The sequence below is a fragment of the Scyliorhinus torazame genome, chromosome 10 (assembly GCF_047496885.1).
Source record: "Scyliorhinus torazame isolate Kashiwa2021f chromosome 10, sScyTor2.1, whole genome shotgun sequence".
Classification (NCBI taxonomy): domain Eukaryota; kingdom Metazoa; phylum Chordata; class Chondrichthyes; order Carcharhiniformes; family Scyliorhinidae; genus Scyliorhinus; species Scyliorhinus torazame.
Genome location: NC_092716.1, coordinates 112,534,543 through 112,555,098, shown reverse-complemented (window position 1 = coordinate 112,555,098; position 20,556 = coordinate 112,534,543). Strand labels below are relative to the sequence as shown.

Below are 20,556 nucleotides of genomic sequence, written 5' to 3'. Positions count from 1 at the left end.
TTTGAGAGAGTAAATATTACTCATTTTTTGTCTGTGGCAGGCAGGAGGAATAACTTTACACTCATAACTTTACACTCAATTCAAGTTGTGACCTCAACTTTTATCACCTTCACCTCATCCCGACTAGAATTTTCAATATTGCTGAAAAGAGAGCCACGTTGTTGAAGCTTTTCATCTTGCATCCATCAGGACAAATGCAAGAATGCCAAATTTCAAACTATCACAACAATCTATACTACAGGAGAAAAGGGTGCTGATTGGTGGGAAGTCGACTCTGATTGGCTGAGGCATTCTTGCGTGTCCTCCAAAGATGTGGTCAGGTGAATTGGCCATGCTAATATTGGCCAACGGCTAGATGGGGTTACGGGGATGGTATGGGGATTTGGTCTAGGGAGGGTGCTCTATCGGAGCAAGGGCTGGTGCAGACTCGATGGGTCGAATGGCCTCTTTCTGCACTGTAGGTATTCTATTCTATTTAGTTGTCGAGCATCTATCACCACTTCAGGCCATCTCAAATCACTTTACAGCAAATGAAATACTTTTGAATTACGGTCACTGTTGAAATGCAGAAAACACAGCAGCTAATTGGCACATCAGGGTGTTACTAACAACAATATGATTAATGGCCAGATAATCTGATTTAGTGCTGTTCATTGAGGTATAGGTAAATATTGGCCAGGTTTGGGCAGCACAGTGGCAGAGAGGTTGACACCCAGGTTCGATTCCAACCTCGGGTGACTGTGTGGAGTTTGCACATTCTCCCACGTCTGCGTGGGTTTCCTCCGGGAGCCCCGATTTCCTCCTGCATTTCAAAGATGTGCAGGTTAGGTGGATTGGCCATGATAAATTGCCCCTTGGTGTCCAAAGGTTGGGTGGAGTTACGGGATTAGGACTGGGGATTAGGCCTAGGTAAGGTGCTCTCTCAGAATGTCGGTGTAGATATGATGGGCCGAATGGCCTCCTTCTGCACTGCAGGGATTCTTTGAAACCAGGAGAAATCTCCTGACCATCTTCGAAATAGCGTCATGGGATCTTTAATCACCTGAGTATTTCCAAACTTATATTAAGCAAAAATAATAACTCAACAAAGTATGATGAGGCTATGTTTCGGCAGGCCCGGCAGATCATTTTGGATTCAGTCTTTCTGCGTCAAACTCGGATCCCTGACAGTGCTTGGAAGCTTCATTTTGCATACAGTTTGCGTGCAAGGTGATGATATCATCAAAACCAGTCCCACAAATAACTACTAATACAGTGACAAAAAATATGGTGCAATTAAACTAAAAGATGCTAAAAGTCACAATCCCAACAAAACTAAAATAATCATGGCAATAATCAGAACAATATTAGTGTCTATAAGTCAGTCTATTGTAACTGGGCAAGGAAGGCCTCTAGTGTAGCAGTGGACATTGCATATGTCCTCTCCAAAGCTATGCAGGTACTCGTCTGAGTCAGAGCTCTGGAGGTTAACCACAGGAAGAAGGATTTGGCTGCCTGCAAGGTGCTTTTGCCTCATTGCAGGCAATTGCAGTCAACTCCCGTCATTCAGTGGCAGCACGGGGGCGTACTGGTTAGCACTGCTGCCTCACGGTGCTGAGGACCTGGGTTCGATCCGGAACACTGTCCGTGTGGAGTTTGCACATTTTCCCAGTGTGTGTGTGGATCTCACCCCCACAACCCAAAAACATGTGCCGAGTAGGTGAATTGGCCACGCTAAATTGCCCCTTAATTGGGGGGGAATAATAGGGTACTCTAAATTTGTGCAAAAAAACTTCCCGTTGTTCACGACCCCACCATCACAAATTTGTTTACCCACGCAAACACAGTTGTACACTTAATCACAATTCAGAATGTGGAACTCTCACCTTTCCCACGTCATTGCTACGTAAGAAAGCACGCACTGTGCAAGTTTATCATTTACAATCTCACACTTTGCGAGAATCCGCGGGAACTGAACCGCGGCGAACGGCAGGAGTTGACTGTAATGTATTTGTGCTTTGCTCATGTGCTAACTGGCTAGTGGGGAAATAACAGGGTATAAGGGGAGTGTTTCTCGACAAGGAGTGTTCCGTATTGTGGGGTCAATAGATACAGCCCGCTACAAAATAAATGTTGTATTCCGGTATGTAACCTGCTCAGGAGCTTTCCGGCACATTTAGGACACAATAAAAAGCATTAATATCTCATGACTGGCTGGTAACTGGCAGCCATCTAACATACTGCATCTGTGAAACAAAAACACCTACTCACTTGAGCAGCTTTTTTCTCATTCTCAAAGCCCTCCAGATCCACACCGAGTCCCTTCTCTTCAGCAATCAGTCCAGTCAAATCCACAGGAAAACCATAAGTATCATAAAGCAGCCAAGCAGTGTCACCTGGTGAAAGCAGTCACATAATTGCATTACATCACTTCCTGGAAAGGAAGTGTCAACATTTAAATTTTGTTTTTATTTAAAGTAAAATTGATTGGCAACAGCATTTTCCTCTCCTCCTCACCACTCTCTATCCTGAAAGTAATGACCATGCCTGGATATGCATTCAGGCAACATCAATAGACAAACATTTTGTAGTAAAGGATATTGATTAGAATCTTGCATATGTAACTAGTTTATAGATCACTGAGTCAGTTGAAGTGACATGTGAAATAAAGATAATCAGTGTTATTAATCAAAGTAATACTAGATTCACAAAATCACAAATTTCAGGTCAACCTTGCTTTCTTCAATTATGGTTCTCACATGCCACCATAGCGCTTTTAACATAGCAATAGGTCTCAAGGCACTACACAGGAGCTTTATCGACAAAGTGACACCAAGCTACATGAGAGTGAGAAATTCCCAGAACTTCAGACCTAGACAGCTTGAGAACTCATCCACCAATGGTGAAATGGTTAAAACCAGGGATGCCCAAGATGCCAGAATTGGAGCAGTGCAGAAATCTCAGAGAGTTGGTTCACTGGAGGAGGTTACAGAGATAGGGAAGTGCAGGGCCATAGAGAGATTTGTAAACAAGGACATGAATCCACCTGCCCAGGGAAGTTCTTCCTCCTTTATTAAAACCACTTAGATAGCTTTCCAACCCTGTCTGTACTCAGATGGGGGAGTCACCATTGGAATCTCAATGCTCCAACTTCAGTCAGTTTCTTTAGATGTAATTTAAACAAAAAAGAGAAGAGGGGAATCCCACCCTCATCAAGGAACCAAGGTACTAGATTCAGTTCCTGGGCAAATTTTTCATGAATTCCTTTACAAACCTGAGATCTTTTTATCATCCCCCAAACTTTGGATTTTCCTCTCCAAGATACGTCGCCCTCTGTTGAGTGTTTTCATGAACTGCTCCTCTTCGTCATTGATAATATCCTTCACCATATCTGGGTCTTTCTTTAGTTCTGGGAAAGCATCCCCCTAAAGAGCAAACAATAATCTTTCATATGATGTCTTTTCAATTGGCTGTACAGAATTCCGTCACCTTATTTTGATTGGCCGGTCAATCTCTCATGGAGAGATTGTCGTAACTCAAATAATGGCTACACAATGACAGGAGAGCGATACAATGCAAAGTGTAACTATTTGTTAGTAAATAAAGGTTCAGGTCAGAGTTTAACTGCCTGTTGATCAGGAAACCATCTCTCCTGAATTTGTAATGTCACTGGACCAGTATCTAGAGGCCCAGGCTAATGCTCGGGACGACATGTGTTCAAATCCCACCAGGGCAGCTGGTGGGATCTACATGAATATATTTGGAATATAAAGCTAATCTCAATAATGGGAACCACAGCAATTATTAATTGTTGTCAAAAATCCATCTGGTTAATTCGGGATGGCATAGTAGCACAGTGGTTAGCACTGTTGCTTCACAGCAGCAGGGACCCGAGTTCGATTCCCGGCTTAGATCACTGTCTGTGCGGAGTCTGCACGTTCTCCCCGTGTCTGCGTGGGTTTCGTACGGGTGCTCCGCTCCGGTTTCCTCCCACAAGTCCCGAAAGACGTGCTGTTAGCTAAATTGGATATTCTGCATTCTCCTTCAGTGTACCCGAACAGCGGTGGAATGTGGCGACTAGGGGATTTTCACAGTAACTTCATTGCAGTGTTCATGTAAGCCTATTTGTAACAATAATAAAATTATAATGGCCTTTAGGGAAGGAAATCTGTCATCCTTACCCAGTCTGGCCTCTTTGCTGCATTGTGCTAAATGTAGCAATGCTCGTACAATTATTTAACCAAAAATTAACAGGTCTGTTGTTAGTCACCAAAAGAAATATGTGAATGCAGGAACTAAACAGCTCCTGACCGTTTCATTATCCTTTCATCTGTGTCACCAGGACCCATTTTAGTTGTAGGTTGCAGCAAGTCTAATAACCTTCAGAACTAATTGCTCAGACTCATACATGGTGAATGTTGGTTGGGCAAAGTATTGAGTAATCACCTACAAGAGACAAAAATGTCAAACTCCAGTTTTTAAACAACAATTAGAAATGGGTTTGCTGCAAAATCAGCATTAACGCTTCAGCTGATGTTCAGCAGTTCCAACTTTTTTCTGCATTTCCTCTCTTCCTGGTTACGAGTTAGGAGGAGGCCATTCAGCCCTTCGAGTCTGCTCCACCATTTAAAACAATCATGGCTGATCTGATTGTGGCCTCAACTCCACATTCCACCTACCCCAATAGCCTTTGACTCCCTGGTTATTCAAAAATCTATCTACCGTAAAAGTATTCAATGACCCGGCTTCCAACACTCCCAGGGAAAGAGTTCCAAAGATTCACAAATTATATACTTTTTCTTCCCTGACTTGGGGCGGCACGGTGGTTAGCACTGCTGTCACACAGCGCTAGGATCCCAGGTTCAATTCTGGCCTTGGGTGACTGTGTGGAGTTTGTACATTCTCCCCGTATCTGCGTGGGTTTCCTCCGGGTGCTCTGGTTTCCTCCCACAGTCCAAAGAGGGGCAGGTTAGGTGGATTGGCCATGCTAACCATCACCCCTTAGCGTCCAAAGGTTGGGCGAGGTTACGGGGATAGGGCAGGGTGCTCTTTCAGAGGGTTGGTTCAGGCTCAATGAGCCAAAAGGCCTCCTTCTGCACAGTAGGGATTCTATGATTCTGAGAGGGAAACTGTCTATTGTTTAACATCAGTGTTTGTAACTAACCTTAAGCTGCTGGCTGAACTGGAGTGGTCCATGGTGACCTACCCTTCTCTGCATTGGAATGCCAATATAGTGCCTGGCACCCCTTGCCTAAGAGTTGGGTCAAGAGATGTCCACCAATCCAAAGATGTTAGAAAAATAAATCTCATTGAAAACAATAAAGAAAACATTGAAAACCTGAAGAAAATCAGAAAATGCAAAGCTCCTAAAAGATACATTTTTCAGATGTATTCCCTTTGCCAGGGGAGTTTGATCAGGGGATCTACACTCAAAACATGTACCTGCCGTTTCTCTTTCAGCGGACATGGGGGTTTGCTGTATTCTTCCAGCATTTTCTGTTTTCTTCCTATAGGATAAACCTTTTGCAAGAATTGCTCACTCACCAGAAAATTCCAAAGATGACCAAGGGTGCGATATACATACCAAAGATTCCACCACCACATCAACCAGAGAAGCAAAGAAACCCTTGGATGCATTCAGCGTCTCGTGGGAGTATCGCACTGCTCTTCGTAGAATCCGCCTTAAAACATACCTGCATAGAAAAACATCTTTAAGACCACTGGACTGTCACTTTATATAACCTGTATAGAAGGATATAACCAAGTTAGTTAACTGATCCAAAATCTGTAATGAATACAGAAAAGAAAGTCAATGGGCAAAATTTTCCCTTTCTCACGTCGACCGTGGCAGCAGGTAGGAAAAGCGGCGTGAGGCTGTCAGCCGCAACAGCAGCTTTCACCGGTGTGCGTGAAACTTAGTTCAAAAACTTGAAGGGGTAGATCTCACAACACCACGCTGGTGGGCGGGCTGAGTGCCAGGCGACAGTGCCCAGCTACTGCCCGGTACAGACCCACTCCCTTCTAAGTGATGCACTCACTGGAGCTTCTCCGGTGGGTCTACCCACTGTGGAAGACTAGGCGTAATTCGCGCCAGCGTGCCCTCACCCCAACGTGAATGGATTATCGAACAGGTAGTGGGGTTAAATCAGGCGTAGAGACCTGATAATGACATGAAAATTTATTATAATGGAGTCCCCGATATTGAGCATTCCCATTAAGTCACAGGTTTGGGGGGAGATGGAACGGAAAATCCTGGCCAATGGTTCAGTTGGGATTTTTTGAATTTCTATTCTCTTTTCTCCTCTTGCCACTCCTTTGATATCACACATTAATAAAGAATTCTATGACAACTCTCAACCTGTAATGGGTCACAAAGGTAGCTGGATTGCTGTTCTTGATGGGGTAAGGGGTTGTGTACAGAAGCAGCAAATGATCCAATTCCGCTAATATGAGTGTTAACTGGTGCTGCTTTCATTATTGCTGTCCTTTCACATTAGGACATGTGGTTGAAGAAAGGATTAAGCCAACTAGTAGAGGTTCGCGGCTATGCGTTTCTGTAAGACTACCCATGCCTCACCATTGGTCTTGCAGCTGTTGTGTAAAAGACCGACACCCTTCAACGACAAATCATTTTCGATTGTACTCCTCCATGTTGTTCACACGCTTACCAAGAATGCTGTTTTATTCAGAGGGTTTTCTCTCCTTCTGACCTTCTGTTATGAGACTTGTAGATGGACACAGTGATAGAAACTGCCCCCTGTACTAAGCAGCCCTTCTTCACGTGCACACATGTGAATGCTATGAGTGCGTGTGAATGAATGTGAAAGCATGTAAATGCAGCATGATATTTGGCCAGAAGGAATCAGAATCAAGTCGCAGAATGTTTTCTTCAGGTAATTCAGGACAAATAATCCAGAGACCCAGAAATGATTAAGTGTGGGTGGATTGCGATGGGAATCCTCCCAGAACAGCCAGCAGGATTCAAAAGGGGTTTCCCGCTTGAAATGACACATAGAGTGTGATCCAACGGCCACATGATAATATTCTGGCAATAGTACTGAAGACATGTTCTCCTAAACATGCCGCACCCGTAGCCAAGCTGTTCCAGTACAACACTGGCATCTGTCCGGCAATGTAGAAAATTGCCCAGGTGTGTCCTGTACAGAACAAATCCAACTCGGCCAATTACCGCCCTCTCAGTCTACTCTCCATCATCAGTAAAGTGATGGAAGGAGTCATCAACAGTGCTATTAAGCAGCACTTACTTAGCAATAACCTGCTCATGGGTGTTCAGTTTGGGTTCCGCCAGGATCACTCCGCTCCGGACCTCATTACAGCCTGCACTGTAAATTCTATGATTCTAAAACATGGATAAAACAGTTGAATGCCAGAGGTGATGTGAAAGCGACTGCCCTTGACATCAAGACAGCATTTGACTGAGTATGGCATCAAGGAACCCTAGCTGACCTGGAATCAATGGTAATCAGGGGAAAAACGCTACACTTGTTGGAGTCAAACCTGGCACAAAGGAAGATGGTTGTGATGGTTGGAGGTCAATCATCTCAGCTCCAGGACATCACTGCAGGAGTTCCTCAGGGTAGTGTCCTCGGTCCAACCATCTTCAGCTGCTTCATTAATGACCTCCTTTCCATCAGACGATCAGAAGTGGGAATGTTGCGGATGACTGCACAATGTGCAGCACCATTCACAACTCCTCAGATAATGAATCAGTCCATGTCCAAATATGGCAAAACCTGGACAATATCCAGGCTTGGGCTGGCAAGTGGCACGTTACATTCAAGCCACACAAGTTCCAGCAATGACCATCTCCTACAAGAGGGGATCTAACCATTGCCCCTTGACATTAATGGCATTACCATCGCTGAATCCCCCACAATCAACATCCTGGGTGTTACCATTGATCAGAAACTGAACTGGACTAGCCATATTAATACAGTGGCTGCCAGGGCAGGTCAAAGGCTAGGAATCCTATGGTAAGTAACTCGCCTCCTGACCCCCCCAAAGCCTGCGCACCGTCTACAAGACACAAGTCAGGAGTGTAATGGAATGCTCTCCACTTGCCTGGATGAGTGCAGCTCCAACAACACTCAAGAAGCTTGGCACCATCCAAAGCAAACCAGCCCGCTTGATTGCTCCTCCTTCCACAAACGTTCAAACCCTCCACCACTGTTGAATAGTGGCAGCCTTGTGTACCATCTACAAGATGCACTGCTGTAACTCACCAAAGTTCCTTCGACAGCACCTTCCATACCGACAACCACTACTATCTAGAAGGACAAGAGCAGCAGATACCTGGGGACCCCACCACCTGGAGCTTCCCCTCCAAGTCACTCACCACCTTGACTTGGAAATATATCGCCGTTCCTTCACTGTCACTGGGGCAAAATCCTGGAACTCCCTCCCCAACAGCACAGTGTATCTACACCTCAAGGACTGTAACGGCTCAAGAAGGCAACTCACCACCACCTTCTGAAGGGCTACTAGGGTTGGGCAATAAATGCAGGCCAATCATCGGTGCCCACATCCCGTCAATTCATTAAAAAAAAATACTGTGCTGGAAAAGCAGCTCGCCTCGTGCAGTGTGGCCGTTGAAAGCCAGGACCCTCGCTCCCGGGATCTACCCGGATCGTAACGCCTCGAGCTATTCAACGCAATCTCGCAGGACGTTGCAATGTGAATCCTGCCCACAATGGGCAGCATCACGTTTTAACAAATCTGCATATTAGAGCGAGGCAGTAAGCCTTACTCTAATGTGCAGATTCCCGAGGTACCTGAGGATTTGGCATTCAAATCCTTCTCCCCAGAGACCTCGGGCAAGCGCCATTCAGTATTGGTCCCCACAAACGGGGACCAGATGGAACGGCACTCGTGGGGATCTTCAAGGGGATCGAAGCCCCTAACTACATGCCCTTTGGGCAGAGTGGTGCCATGGCACTGCTGGTGCGACCTGGGTAGACCAGCCTGGCACACCAGCAGTGCCACCTAGGTGCCAGCCTGGCACTGTGCCCGGAAACACGCTAAAAGCACTCGCTAGGGGACTTTGTTCGCTTTTGGGAGAATCGTGCTCGTAATCATTTTTTGGGAGACTTCCACACAGAATTAATCTTCCAATTACCCAGGTGTAGCAACAAGAAATTCCAGACAAGGTGTTGTTAGGTGTTATAATTTATAATATACTGCTCAACACAATAGAGCATGCAACATTAAATGTCAGATGCCAACGCTTTAATAAGCGTACGATAATAAAACACTTGCGACAAAACCTTAACTTATATTCAAAGAATTCAAACATGTTACAGTTCGGAGCTTGGCTTTAAGACTAATTGGTCTCCTGTTTCTCATCCACAAACCTCTCAGCCACATCATCCAAAAGCATAGTATTTGTTTATGCATGCAACACCCAACTCTGCCTCGCCACTCCCTCTCCTGACAACTCCACTGTTGCAAAATTATCAGACTGCTTATCCAACATCCAGTACTGGATATGCAGAAATTCCTTCAATTTGGGAAGACTGAAGCTCCAAAGTTGGTACCCTAGATACCGACGCCATCACTTTCTCAGCAACCATCTGAGATTAAACCAGTCTGCTCGTACTCTTGGTGTCACATCTGACCCAGAGAGGAGTTTCTGATCTCATATTCACAATGCTTTGAAGACTCTCCATTTCCAACTCTGTAGCATCGCCTAACTTCACCCCAACTCAGCTCATCGGCTGCTGGAATCCTCATTCATGCCTTTGTTACCTCTAGGCCACATTCTACCCACTGTATCATTCAAAACTCTGTTACCCGTATCTCAACTTGCACCAAGTCTCATTGCCACCGTGCTGGCTGGGCTGGGCTGACATGCATTGCACCCTAGTCGAGCAATATTTGGAGAATTAAAACATCTTGCAATGCTCGCTTGTGCCACTGCCGAGGAACCAGCCCGGGGGGGGGGGGGGTCGTCGCAGGGGCACCTTCAACAGAACAGGAAGATTCCACCGATGGGAAGAGCCAAACAATCCCACCCACTGTAAATATTGTATATTGTAAATATTAATCTGTACACAAATCATTGAAACAACAAAACAAAAACAGAAAATTACAGCATCCAACAAATTATCCAAGAGTTCATCTTATCTGTATTGTGAATAAATCGATTTTTAATACAAGAGAGCATTTTGATCTGTACATTTACTGGTGGTTAAAGAATTTCTAGATACATTTCTCAATGTTTTCTTTGTACGGTTGCTCAGGAGGATAAAGTATCTTACAAACAACATCAGGTCAATAGAGAAATCTGCAAACCTATGGAAAATATTCCGATGTGACCACATTCCATGCAAGATTAACTTAGTGGTCAGCTTTAAATACATCACAAGCTCAATATGGGGAAGAGTGAGCTGTTTGTGGTGCAGGCGAGGGGTCAGGAGAGGCGATTGGGGGACTACCGTTCAGAATGGTGGAGGATAGCTTTAGATACTTGGGTATTCAGGTGGCGATGGATTGGGATAGGCTATACAAATTGAACCGGGCCCGTTGGTGGACCAGATGAAGGAGGATTTCCGGAGATGGGACGCGCTCCCACTGTCTCTGGCGGGTAGGGTGCAGTCATTAAAAATGACGGTCCTCCAAAGGTTTCTCTTCGCTTTCCAGTGCCTCCCCATTTTCATCCCGCGTACCTTTTTCAAGCGGATTAATAATATTATTGTGGGCTTTGTTTGGAGGGGCAAGCCCCCGCGGGTGAAGAGGGCAATGCTCGAGTGGAGTCGGGGAGATGGTGGGCTGGCACTGCCGAATTTCAGTAATTACTACTGGGTGGCTAACATAGCCATGGTTAGGAGGTGGCTGGTAGGGGGTGAGCCGGCGTGGGTGCGCATGAAGGCGGCCTCGTGTAAGGGCACAAGTTTAGGGGCACTGGTGACGGCGCCCCTGTCATTCCCGCCGGCGCGTTACTCCACCAGTCCGGTGGTGGTGGCGATCCTGAGACTCTGGGGACAGTGGAGGAGACATGTGGGGGCAGAGGGGGCATTGGTGTGGTCCCCAATCTGCGGTAACCATAGGTTTGCCCCGGGGAGGATGGATGGGGGGTTCCGTATTTGGCAGAGAGCGGGAATAGAGAGGATGGGAGACTTGTTCATAGGAGGCTTCCCGGGAATGAGGGCGCTGGAGGAGAAGTTCGCGTTGGCTGGAGGGAATGATCACCAGTATTTACAGGTACGGGACTTTTTGATGAGGTAGGTGCCAACCTTCCCACTCCTGACGTTAAGGGGGATTCAGGATAGGGTGTTTCTAGAGGATGGATAGGAGGGGGGAGGGTTTTGAATATATATAAGGAGCTTATGGGGTTGGAGGAGACGCAGACCGAGGAGCTGAAGCTTAAGTGGGAGGAGGAGCTGGGGGCTGAGATGGAGGAGGGTCTGTGGGCGGACACGCTAGGAAGGGTCAATCCCACCGCAACATTTGCCAAGCTCAGCCTGAACCAGTTTAAGGTTGTTCACCGGGCTCACATGAAGGTGGCCCGGATGAGCAGATTCTTTGGGGTGGAGGACAGGTGTGCGAAGTGCACGGAGTAGCTAGTGAACCATGTCCACAAGTTTTGGGCATGTCCAGGGGATTTTGGCAGGGGTTTGCCGACACCATGTCCACGGTATTGAATACGAGAGTGGCAACAATGAGTCCGGAGGTGGCAATTTTTGGGGTATCACAGGACCCGGGAATCCAGGAGGAGAAAGAGGCAGGTGTTCTGGCCTTTGCTTCCCTGGTAGCCCGGAGGCGAATATTGCTGGCATGGAGGGACTCAAAGCCCCTGAAATCGGAGACCTGGCTTTCAGACATGACAAGCTTCCTCTGTCTGGAAAAAATTAAGTTCGCCATGCGAGGGTCTCTGGTAGGGTTTGCCCGGAGGTGGCAACCAGTTGGCGACTTCAGTTTATTGCAGTTAATAGGTGATGAAAAAGAGGAGCCAGCAGCCGATAATCATCGCCAGCTTTGCCATTTTAGCAGCTAAATGACTCAAACTGCGAACGGCAGGCAGGACTAGGCTGGCGTGAGGATGAGTGACAGCACCCCTGGGCCTGCTCCCGGTCTAGTTATTGGCACAGAATTTCCAGGCTTTCCGAGATGCTCTCCTCCCAGTTTTGGTTGCACTGAAATTGGGTGGCACTCATGAGGAGGTGGAGGTTGAAATGAAAACAGTGGTCAGCACTACTGCCTCACAGCATGGGGACCCAGGTTCAATTCTGACCTAGGGTGACTGCCTGCGTAGAGTTTGCCCATTCTCCCCGTGTCTGCATGGATTGCCTCCAGCTGCTCTGTTTCCTTCAAAGATGTGCCAGTTAGGTGGACTGGCCATGATCAATGTGCGGGGTTACAGGGATAGGGCGGCAGAGTAGGCTGTGTTGCTGCAGACTTGATGGGCTGAATGGCCTCCTTCTCCAGTGTAGGGATTCTATAAGGATTCTAAAAGGGCAGATTTCATTGATTCAAAAATCAGAGCTGTCAAAAGCAGACATTCCTCATGACTGCTTTACAGATGAAAGCTAAAGAATCGGGATAATAATCTTTATTAGTGTCACAAGCAGGCTTACATTAACACCGCAATGAAGTTACTGTGAAAATCCCCGAGTCGCTACATTCCAGCGCCTGCTCGGGTGCACAGAGGGAGAATTCAGAATGTCCAATGCACCTAACCGGCACGTCGTTTGGAACTTGTGGGAGGAAACCGGAGCCCCCGGATGAAACCCATGCAAACACAGGAAGAGAGATCATCAGCACTGTAATCATTAGACTTCAGGATGACAGATTAATCCTTTCCCCATGCTGGATTGGAGCAGAATAATGCGACACACCAGCTAGCTGTTGTTTGCTTTTTTGTTTTGTTTATAAATTTAGAGTGCCCAATTATTTTTTTCCAATTAAGGGGTAATTTAGCGTGGCCAATCAACCTACCATGCACATCTTTGGATTATGGGGGTGAAACCCACACAGAAAAAGGAGAATGTGCAAACTCCACATGGACAGTGACCCAGAGCTGGGATTGAACCTGGAACCTCGGCGCCGTGATGCAGCAGTGCTAACCACTGTGCCACCGTGCTGCCCGGCTATTGCTTGCTGTCATGGTATGCCACGGAAGGGTTAGAGCCACACTTTCATATCATCTATGAATAGCTGAGGCAGTACAGAGGAAGCACTGCACTGTTAGATAAACAATCCCAACCCAGGATCCCACCTGTCATCAGGTGGATGTAGAAAATCCCATATGCTATTCAAACAAGAGCATGTGAGTTCTCCTTGAGCCCTGGCAAGTATTTATCCCTCCAACATCATCTATAGGAAGCACAGTAAGAAATCTTACAACACCAGGTTAAAGTCCAACAGGTTTGTTTCGAATCACTAGCTATTGGAGCACAGCTCCTTCCTCAGGTGAATGAAGAGGTGGGTTCCAGAAACATATATATATATATATATATATATCTATATATATATATATATATATAGATATATATATAAAAATATATATATATATATATATATATATAGACAAAGTCAATGATGCAAGACGATGGCAAAGATGCAAGGGATCGTCTTGCATCATTGAATTTGTCTATATATGTGCTTATGGAACCCACCTCTTCATTCACCTGAGGAAGGAGCTGTGCTCCGATAGCTAGTGATTCGAAACAAACTTGTTGGATTTTAACCTGGTGTTGGAAGACTTCTTAATGTGCTCACCCCAGTCCAACGCCGGCATCGCCACATCATCTATAGGAAGATAAGAACAGGAGTAGTCCATTCAGCCCCTCAAGCTTGTTCTGCCATTCAATTAAGTCATGGATCATAGGATCTACAGGGCAGAAGGAGGCCATTCGGCCCATCGAGTCTGCACCGGCCCCTGGAAAGAGCACACTACTTAAGCCCACACCTCCATCCCATCCCCGCAACCTAACCAAACCTTTTTAGACCACCAAGGACAATTTATCATGACCAATCCATCTAACCTGCACATCTTTGGACTGTGGGAGGAAACTGGAGCACCCAGAGGAAACCCACGCAGACACGGGGAGAACATGCAGACTCCACACAGACAGTGACCCAAGCCGGGAATCGAACCTGGGACCCTGGAGCTGCGAAGCAACTGTGCTAACCACTGTGCTACCGTGCTGCCCCATATCTTAACCCCTCCATCTGCCATGACTCCATATCCCTTGTTGAACAAAATTCTACTGACATCACTAAAAATAGATCAGAATATTTATTGCATTGCTGCTTGTGGAACCTTGCAGTGAAGCAAATTGATTGTCAGGTGTCCTCTGTTACAATACCGACTACTCTTCAAAAGTACTTCATTGGCTGTAAAGTATTTTGTCAGCTCTGGAGGTCCCGAAAGGTGCCATATAAATGAAAGTTTTTATTCTCTTTTATGACACAGGTGGGATGTGGCAGTAGTCTAATGTCCAATCATCGTTCTGAATATCTGCACGATAGTGGGACCTTGCATGTGGCTCATATACAGCAGCTAGAAGCGTTAGCTGGACTGACATGCTGTAACTAGCAAGATGATATTGTTGCAGGAGCCAACACAACAAACAAGAGATGGTGTGTTAGCAAGTAAACAGTTTGCCTCCACTGGTTGGGAATGGTGCAACGGCAGAAGTGGATGCATAGCACTGCATGATTTGCTAATGCTTTCCAACTTACCCTCTACCAGTATTGTCTGGTCTGCCCCCATCAGACAAAGCAATTGTTATGGTCCTTGCATGATCTGCCAGCACTCTGTAGGCCATGTCTATTCCATCAACATCGTCAGCTCCCACCTTCCCAGTATACGTCCTGATGCCAGTTCCCTGGAATTTGAGAAGTAAATTAATTAACAAGCCGCCTTCAGACAGGAGTGGAAGCAACAGTTAAGCATTCAGGACATTGTTTCCCTTCTGGTAAATTGCTACATTAATCCACGTTGTTGTTCCTTAGCACCTAGTACCCAACAACCTGACACAATGCCAGCATGTGCTGTTTCTGTTGGGGGACAGCCCTCATCTCCTGACGTTCTGACATCGGAGGATGATGTTTCACTCAAATAAGCCTCATGCTTGAAATCCAGCACTGTGAAAATTCAGGATCGAATGTGAGGTTTCTCACTTCAATGTAGCTGCGATGTCTGCAAAACCAGTCACGTGTTGAGAGCTTTAGTCTCACATTGGAACACTGCAACCACCAGTTGAGAAGAAGTTCATTGTCAACACCCCAAGTGTTGGTAATTCAATTATCAGAAGTCATGTACAGTGACATTAACCTCAAAATATATTTCAAATTAGGGCAGCACGGTGGCACAGTGGTTAGCACTGCTGCCTTGGGCGCTGAGGTTCCAGATTCGATCTGAGTCACTGTCCACGTGGAGTTTTCACATTCTCCCCTTTTCTGTGGAGGTTTCACCCCCACAACCCAAAAGATGTGCAGGGTAGGCGAATTGGCTAAATTGCCCCTTAATTGGAAAGAAATAATTGGATACTCTAAATTTATTTTTAAAAATAAAATAAAGTAAGCTGAATGGTCTCTTTCTATATTTTATTACTCTGCAATTCTAATTTTGTTGCATCTATGAAATCCTCAACTACAAAACTCATTCAAACAAAGGAAGAGAGACACACACTCAGATACAGAAAAACAGGGTAAAAGGCACAACTTGAAACTGCAGTAGATAAAGTAACTTTTTAAATCATTTACTTTTTGAATGGCTTCAAAGTAAGGTTGAAACAGGTCGGTGTCATAGTTTGACATCTTATGCTGCAGAATTGACACCAGTCGTTCCAAACCCATTCCAGTATCAATACTCTTCTTAGCCAGAGGTTTCAGACTGCCATCAGTCTCTCTAGACGTGGAAGCAAAGAAGTAATTAGGTTTCTCGATGACATAGAGAGGCGGTATTGTTTAGCATAGATGGAAGTGTAACCATTACAAAAAGACATTGATGGATTAAGTGAATGAGCAAAACTGTGGCAAATGGATTTAATGTCGGCAAATGTGAGGGCATTCACCTTGCCCCTAAAAAACTAGATGGGAGTATTTTTGAAATGGCAAAAGGCGAGGAACAGGAAAGGTCCAAATGACTTGGGAGTCCAGGTGCACAGATCATTAATATATCATGAACAGAAAATAATCAAAAAGGCTGGCGGAATTCTGGCCTTTAGAAGACAAGGGGGCAGAAGTCATGTTGCAGCTACAAAAAGCCCTGGCTAGATAGCCCAGGAGGGAAGACAATGTCAATTTACAGAATGTACATGGTTACCTGGGCACAAACACCCGCTGGAGATTGGCAGATTTTTGTGAACTATAAACTATAGGGTAACGGCAGGTTTATAGAATTAGGTAAATGACAGAACAGACTCAAGGAGCGAATAGGCCTACTTCTGTACCTACATTTGAAACAGAAGTTACTCATATTTGCGCAGTGAAAACAGCTGAGAAGCAGCTAAGCATACTGCTATGACATTTTATGTCAGTTCAGTCAAGTAGCACAGTCAGAGGAAACTAGGGTAACATTGAATGTGGAGCCCGGTCATTTTTAATTGATTGTTCAGTTCCCAAGGATGTTTCACCAAGAATTGAGATATTTCTCACAGGTGAGCCAATGAACTGGTGCACATTCAGCTACATCATAATATGTGCAGCAGCTGCATCTCAGTGGGTAGCACACTGACCTCGGAGTCAGTAGGTTTTGTGCTGAAGTCCCAGCCCAGGATTTGAGAACAACAATCAAGGCTAACATTCCAATGCAGTACTGCACCATTTGAGATGCTGTCTTTTCAGATGAAAAGGCACCATCTGCTTTCTCAGGTGTGCACAACAGGTTCCTATGGCACCATCTCCAAGAGCAGTGGAAGATTTCCCCAGTGTCCTCATCAATATTGATCCCTCAATCAACATCGCAAAAGCAGATTGTCTTATCACTGCGGGAGCTTGCAATACTGCAAATCCTACATTACAACAGAGAACACTTTAACAGTATTTCACTGACTGTCAAGGTTTTGATATTTTTTTTGTTGTAAAAAAGGTTATTGCATAAGACCCAGTGGCCAAATTTATCATCTGTCAGTGTCAGGGAGTAAAAGGAAGCCCATTTCTCACACCACAGGGTGACATGTGAGGTACCATTACTAGAAAGCAAATACAGAACATCAGGATACAGCTCAGAAACAAATCACTTCAAGAGGCAACATTGATTTATTTTGCTTTATCTTAATAATGTTGAGCCAAGCCCTGGCAGAGCAGGAAGATTTGATGACGTGCTGACTGATGGGATGTGGTTACCTGTTGAACTGAATGAACACAAGGTTCCAGACCTCCAGAACATTAGGATCGTCCATGTTGACCAGGTGAGCGGCATCACGCCCTCCGATGCGATCATAATGCATCTCACTGCAGGGGCCACAGGGGCCAGTGTCGCCCATCTCCCAGAAATTATCCTTCATGCTCCCTGGCAGAATCCTTTCCTCAGCCATTCTGAACAGAAAGAAACAATCAACTACATTTAATACGGCAGCAAAAATTCCAGACCACCTTCTAACTGTACTTCACTGCTGTGTAGTTCAGAGCCAGAAGTGGATTTTCTCTAATTAAACCTTTTACTACTGAAAGGGTTTATTTAAATATATTCTCCTCTTAAACGTTTGACAAATGGTCCAGATCCTTAAAGGATCCCAGAATGGGATCTTCCTGGTCCATATTGCTATGGAAGTCAATCACAGATCTACAAGGATTAATCAATCCTAGCAGGGGCGGCAGTACTCAAGTACAACTATTTCAAGGTAATTCCTCTAGCATATGAACATAAAACTCCTGGCTCTAGTTTATGCAGTTGAAGGGCTTTTACACTAGAGAGCTGTACAGGTCATCTCTTTCTATAAAGGATCAGCAACCCCTTTTATATTCCCCGATGATTAGCTCGGCTAGGAAGCTGGAAATGCTGCTGACAGGAGACGAGAACAATACGCAACACCCCCATTCGTACTCTGGTCAGCTATCGGGCAAGGTCAGCTCGAATTGACATTTAGGCTTCAGCAATGATGAGATAATTTGTCAGAATAAAATGCTCAGGCGTGAAGGGGAATCTAGATAGAATACATATGGAGCACGACTGAATTAGAATAGGAGATAACAGATAGTTCCAACCCATACCTATCAATGGAATTATTGAGGAAAAGAACTGAAAGACAACCAAAGTGGAAAAAAAAGGAACTCTCTTTAATAAAATCTCACCCAAGATTGAGCCAGATTTGCTTGCATTCAAGATCCGGATCCAGCCCTGCTTGTGCATTCCCTCCAAAGTATGTCACATAAAGCCTTTCGATGGCGATCCCAAACTCTTTTGTGAGTAGCTCCAAGGCCATCTCACAAGCCAGTACCTAACAGACAACAGAAAAACAAATGTCATCCCCACGCACACACTAAATTTCGGCAAATAAGGTTACCAATTTCATTAAAAGAACCTTCCAATACTTTGAACAAACTTGCAGCATTGGTTGTATTTGTGGAGTATATATAGATGGCAGATCAATTCCAATCAATAAAGTGAACATATGTCCTGAATTGGGAATGGAGATGTTTGTCTGCACCTGCATAAGTTAGTCCCCAATGAAATTTGAGGACTATGAAGGTTGTCTACTGGCAAATGACATAGCTATGATCTAGTGGCACTGATGCATGGTAATGAGGGCTTCTTGCATTTTTTCTGCCCCTCCCCACTCCCGTCTGCAGCTCTGCAAGTCCAACCCCCTAAATATGGCCTCCAGGGGACCCAGCTCCAGTTCCATTCACAAAACCTCAGCCATAATGCTGAAAAATATTTCTCCAGCTTCAGACAGGACCAGAACATATGGACAGGATTGGCTGGGCCCGTCCCACACTGCTCGCAACTATCCTCCACTCCCTCAAACAGCTATTTTGCATTGTTAAGAATTACACATATTTTTACATTCCTACCTATGGGTTCCTTACACAGCCCCCAGCATGTCTTTTTTAAAATAAATTTAGAGCACCCAATTCTTTTTTCCAATTAAGGGGCAATTTAGCATGGCCAATCCACCTAGCCTGCACATCTTTTTAGGTTGTGGGGTGAGACCCGCACAAACACATGCAGTGTGAGAAAACACCACACGGACAGTGACCCTGGGTCGGGATTGACCCCGGGTCCTCAGCGCGGTGAGGCAGCCGTGCTGACCACCGCGCCGACCCTTGCCTCCAGCATGTCAACCCAATCACACAGCCGCATTCCTTAGTGACACCATGTACAATAATAAAAGTGAGTTCCCCCCATTATATTGTTGGGTATAGAGTTAAATGGCGAAAGTTGGAGTCTTGCTGTGTAGCCCATCAGGAACATACTCGAGTGGCAGAACCCCCAAGGTGATTTAGTCCATACCTCCATTGTACACACCCCCTAACCTCTCTAAAATTCAGGAAGTGTTATTAACAATTAGACTTTAATAATATCACATTTCTTGTTCTTTATCTACTAGTCTAAGGCATTTACAAAGAAAACCACTTGCCTTACCTTGAAGTAATCACCAAAGGACCAAGAACCCAACATCTCAAAGAACGTGTGATGATAAACATCTTTCCCCACATCATCCAGGTCATTGTGTTTCCCTCCAGCACGGATACATTTCTGAGTGTTTGCAGCTCTCTTTAGTTTTGCCATTGGGTGGGATGGGTCAATAGTGTTCAGGAAAATTGGTTTGAACTGTAAAGGAAAAAAAAATTACTTGTTAGAAAAAGATTCTCACTGTAAATCTGTTTTCCCTTGAAGCATCTCTGTCCCAACCCCCAAAGGTGCTGAATTTTGCTGTAGTACAGTTCCATAACTAGAATCATAGAACTCTTACAGTGCAAAAGGAGGTCATTTGGCCTCTCAAGTCTGCATGATTCTCGGACAGACCACCCTACCTAGGCCCACTCCCCTGCCTTATCCCCACAACCTAACCTGTACATCCCTGGACACTAAGGGGCAATTTTGCATGGCTAATCCATCTAACCTGCACACCTTTGGACTGTGGGAGGAAACTGGAGCACAAGGAGGAAACCCACTCAGACACAGGGAGAAAATGCAAACTCCACACAGAGTCACCCACGACAGGAATTGAACCCCGGTCTCTGGCTCTATGAAGCAGCAGTGTTAACCACTGGGCCACCATGCCGCCCCACTGCCAGCAATTATCCAATATTACACCCAAACGGCTCATGTGTTAGCCACGTGGGTGAAAATCACAGTCACATCTGATCACGTCTTCATCAGACTTCCACACAGCACCCTCTCATGATCAGACGTGAATCTGGTCTGGCTTCAAACACTCCCCTCAGGGAGTGGTGAATCCAAGTGCAGAAACCAAGTTACCATAGCTGCAATCAGTCAATTTGGGAGTCCTGGTCTAAGCGGTTCAATATTGCACTAGGCAATGCCTTAGCCTGCTCGGTAATCGGAGGTATGTTGAGGGGACTGGTATCAGTATATAGTTTACAAAAGCAGAAAGTTGACTTGTATCTGCTCATCTCACGATCAACTTGTGTGCACCACAG

General features: G+C 45.4%; 1 protein-coding gene across 1 annotated transcript in view; it reads right to left on the bottom strand.

Annotated features, from left to right (window-relative positions):
• The window catches only part of aars1 (alanyl-tRNA synthetase 1), a 61,468-nt gene that overhangs the window by 30,353 nt on the left and 10,559 nt on the right, over positions 1–20,556 (bottom strand). Inside the window, exons 3-10 of the mRNA XM_072518614.1 lie at positions 19,535–19,723; positions 18,241–18,386; positions 17,293–17,484; positions 15,709–15,853; positions 14,683–14,828; positions 5,564–5,672; positions 3,254–3,404; positions 2,251–2,375 (exon numbers count right to left, since the gene is read on the bottom strand). Coding sequence (XP_072374715.1) covers positions 2,251–2,375; positions 3,254–3,404; positions 5,564–5,672; positions 14,683–14,828; positions 15,709–15,853; positions 17,293–17,484; positions 18,241–18,386; positions 19,535–19,723 — 1,203 coding nt within the window. The remainder of the gene's footprint in view (positions 1–2,250; positions 2,376–3,253; positions 3,405–5,563; positions 5,673–14,682; positions 14,829–15,708; positions 15,854–17,292; positions 17,485–18,240; positions 18,387–19,534; positions 19,724–20,556) is intronic.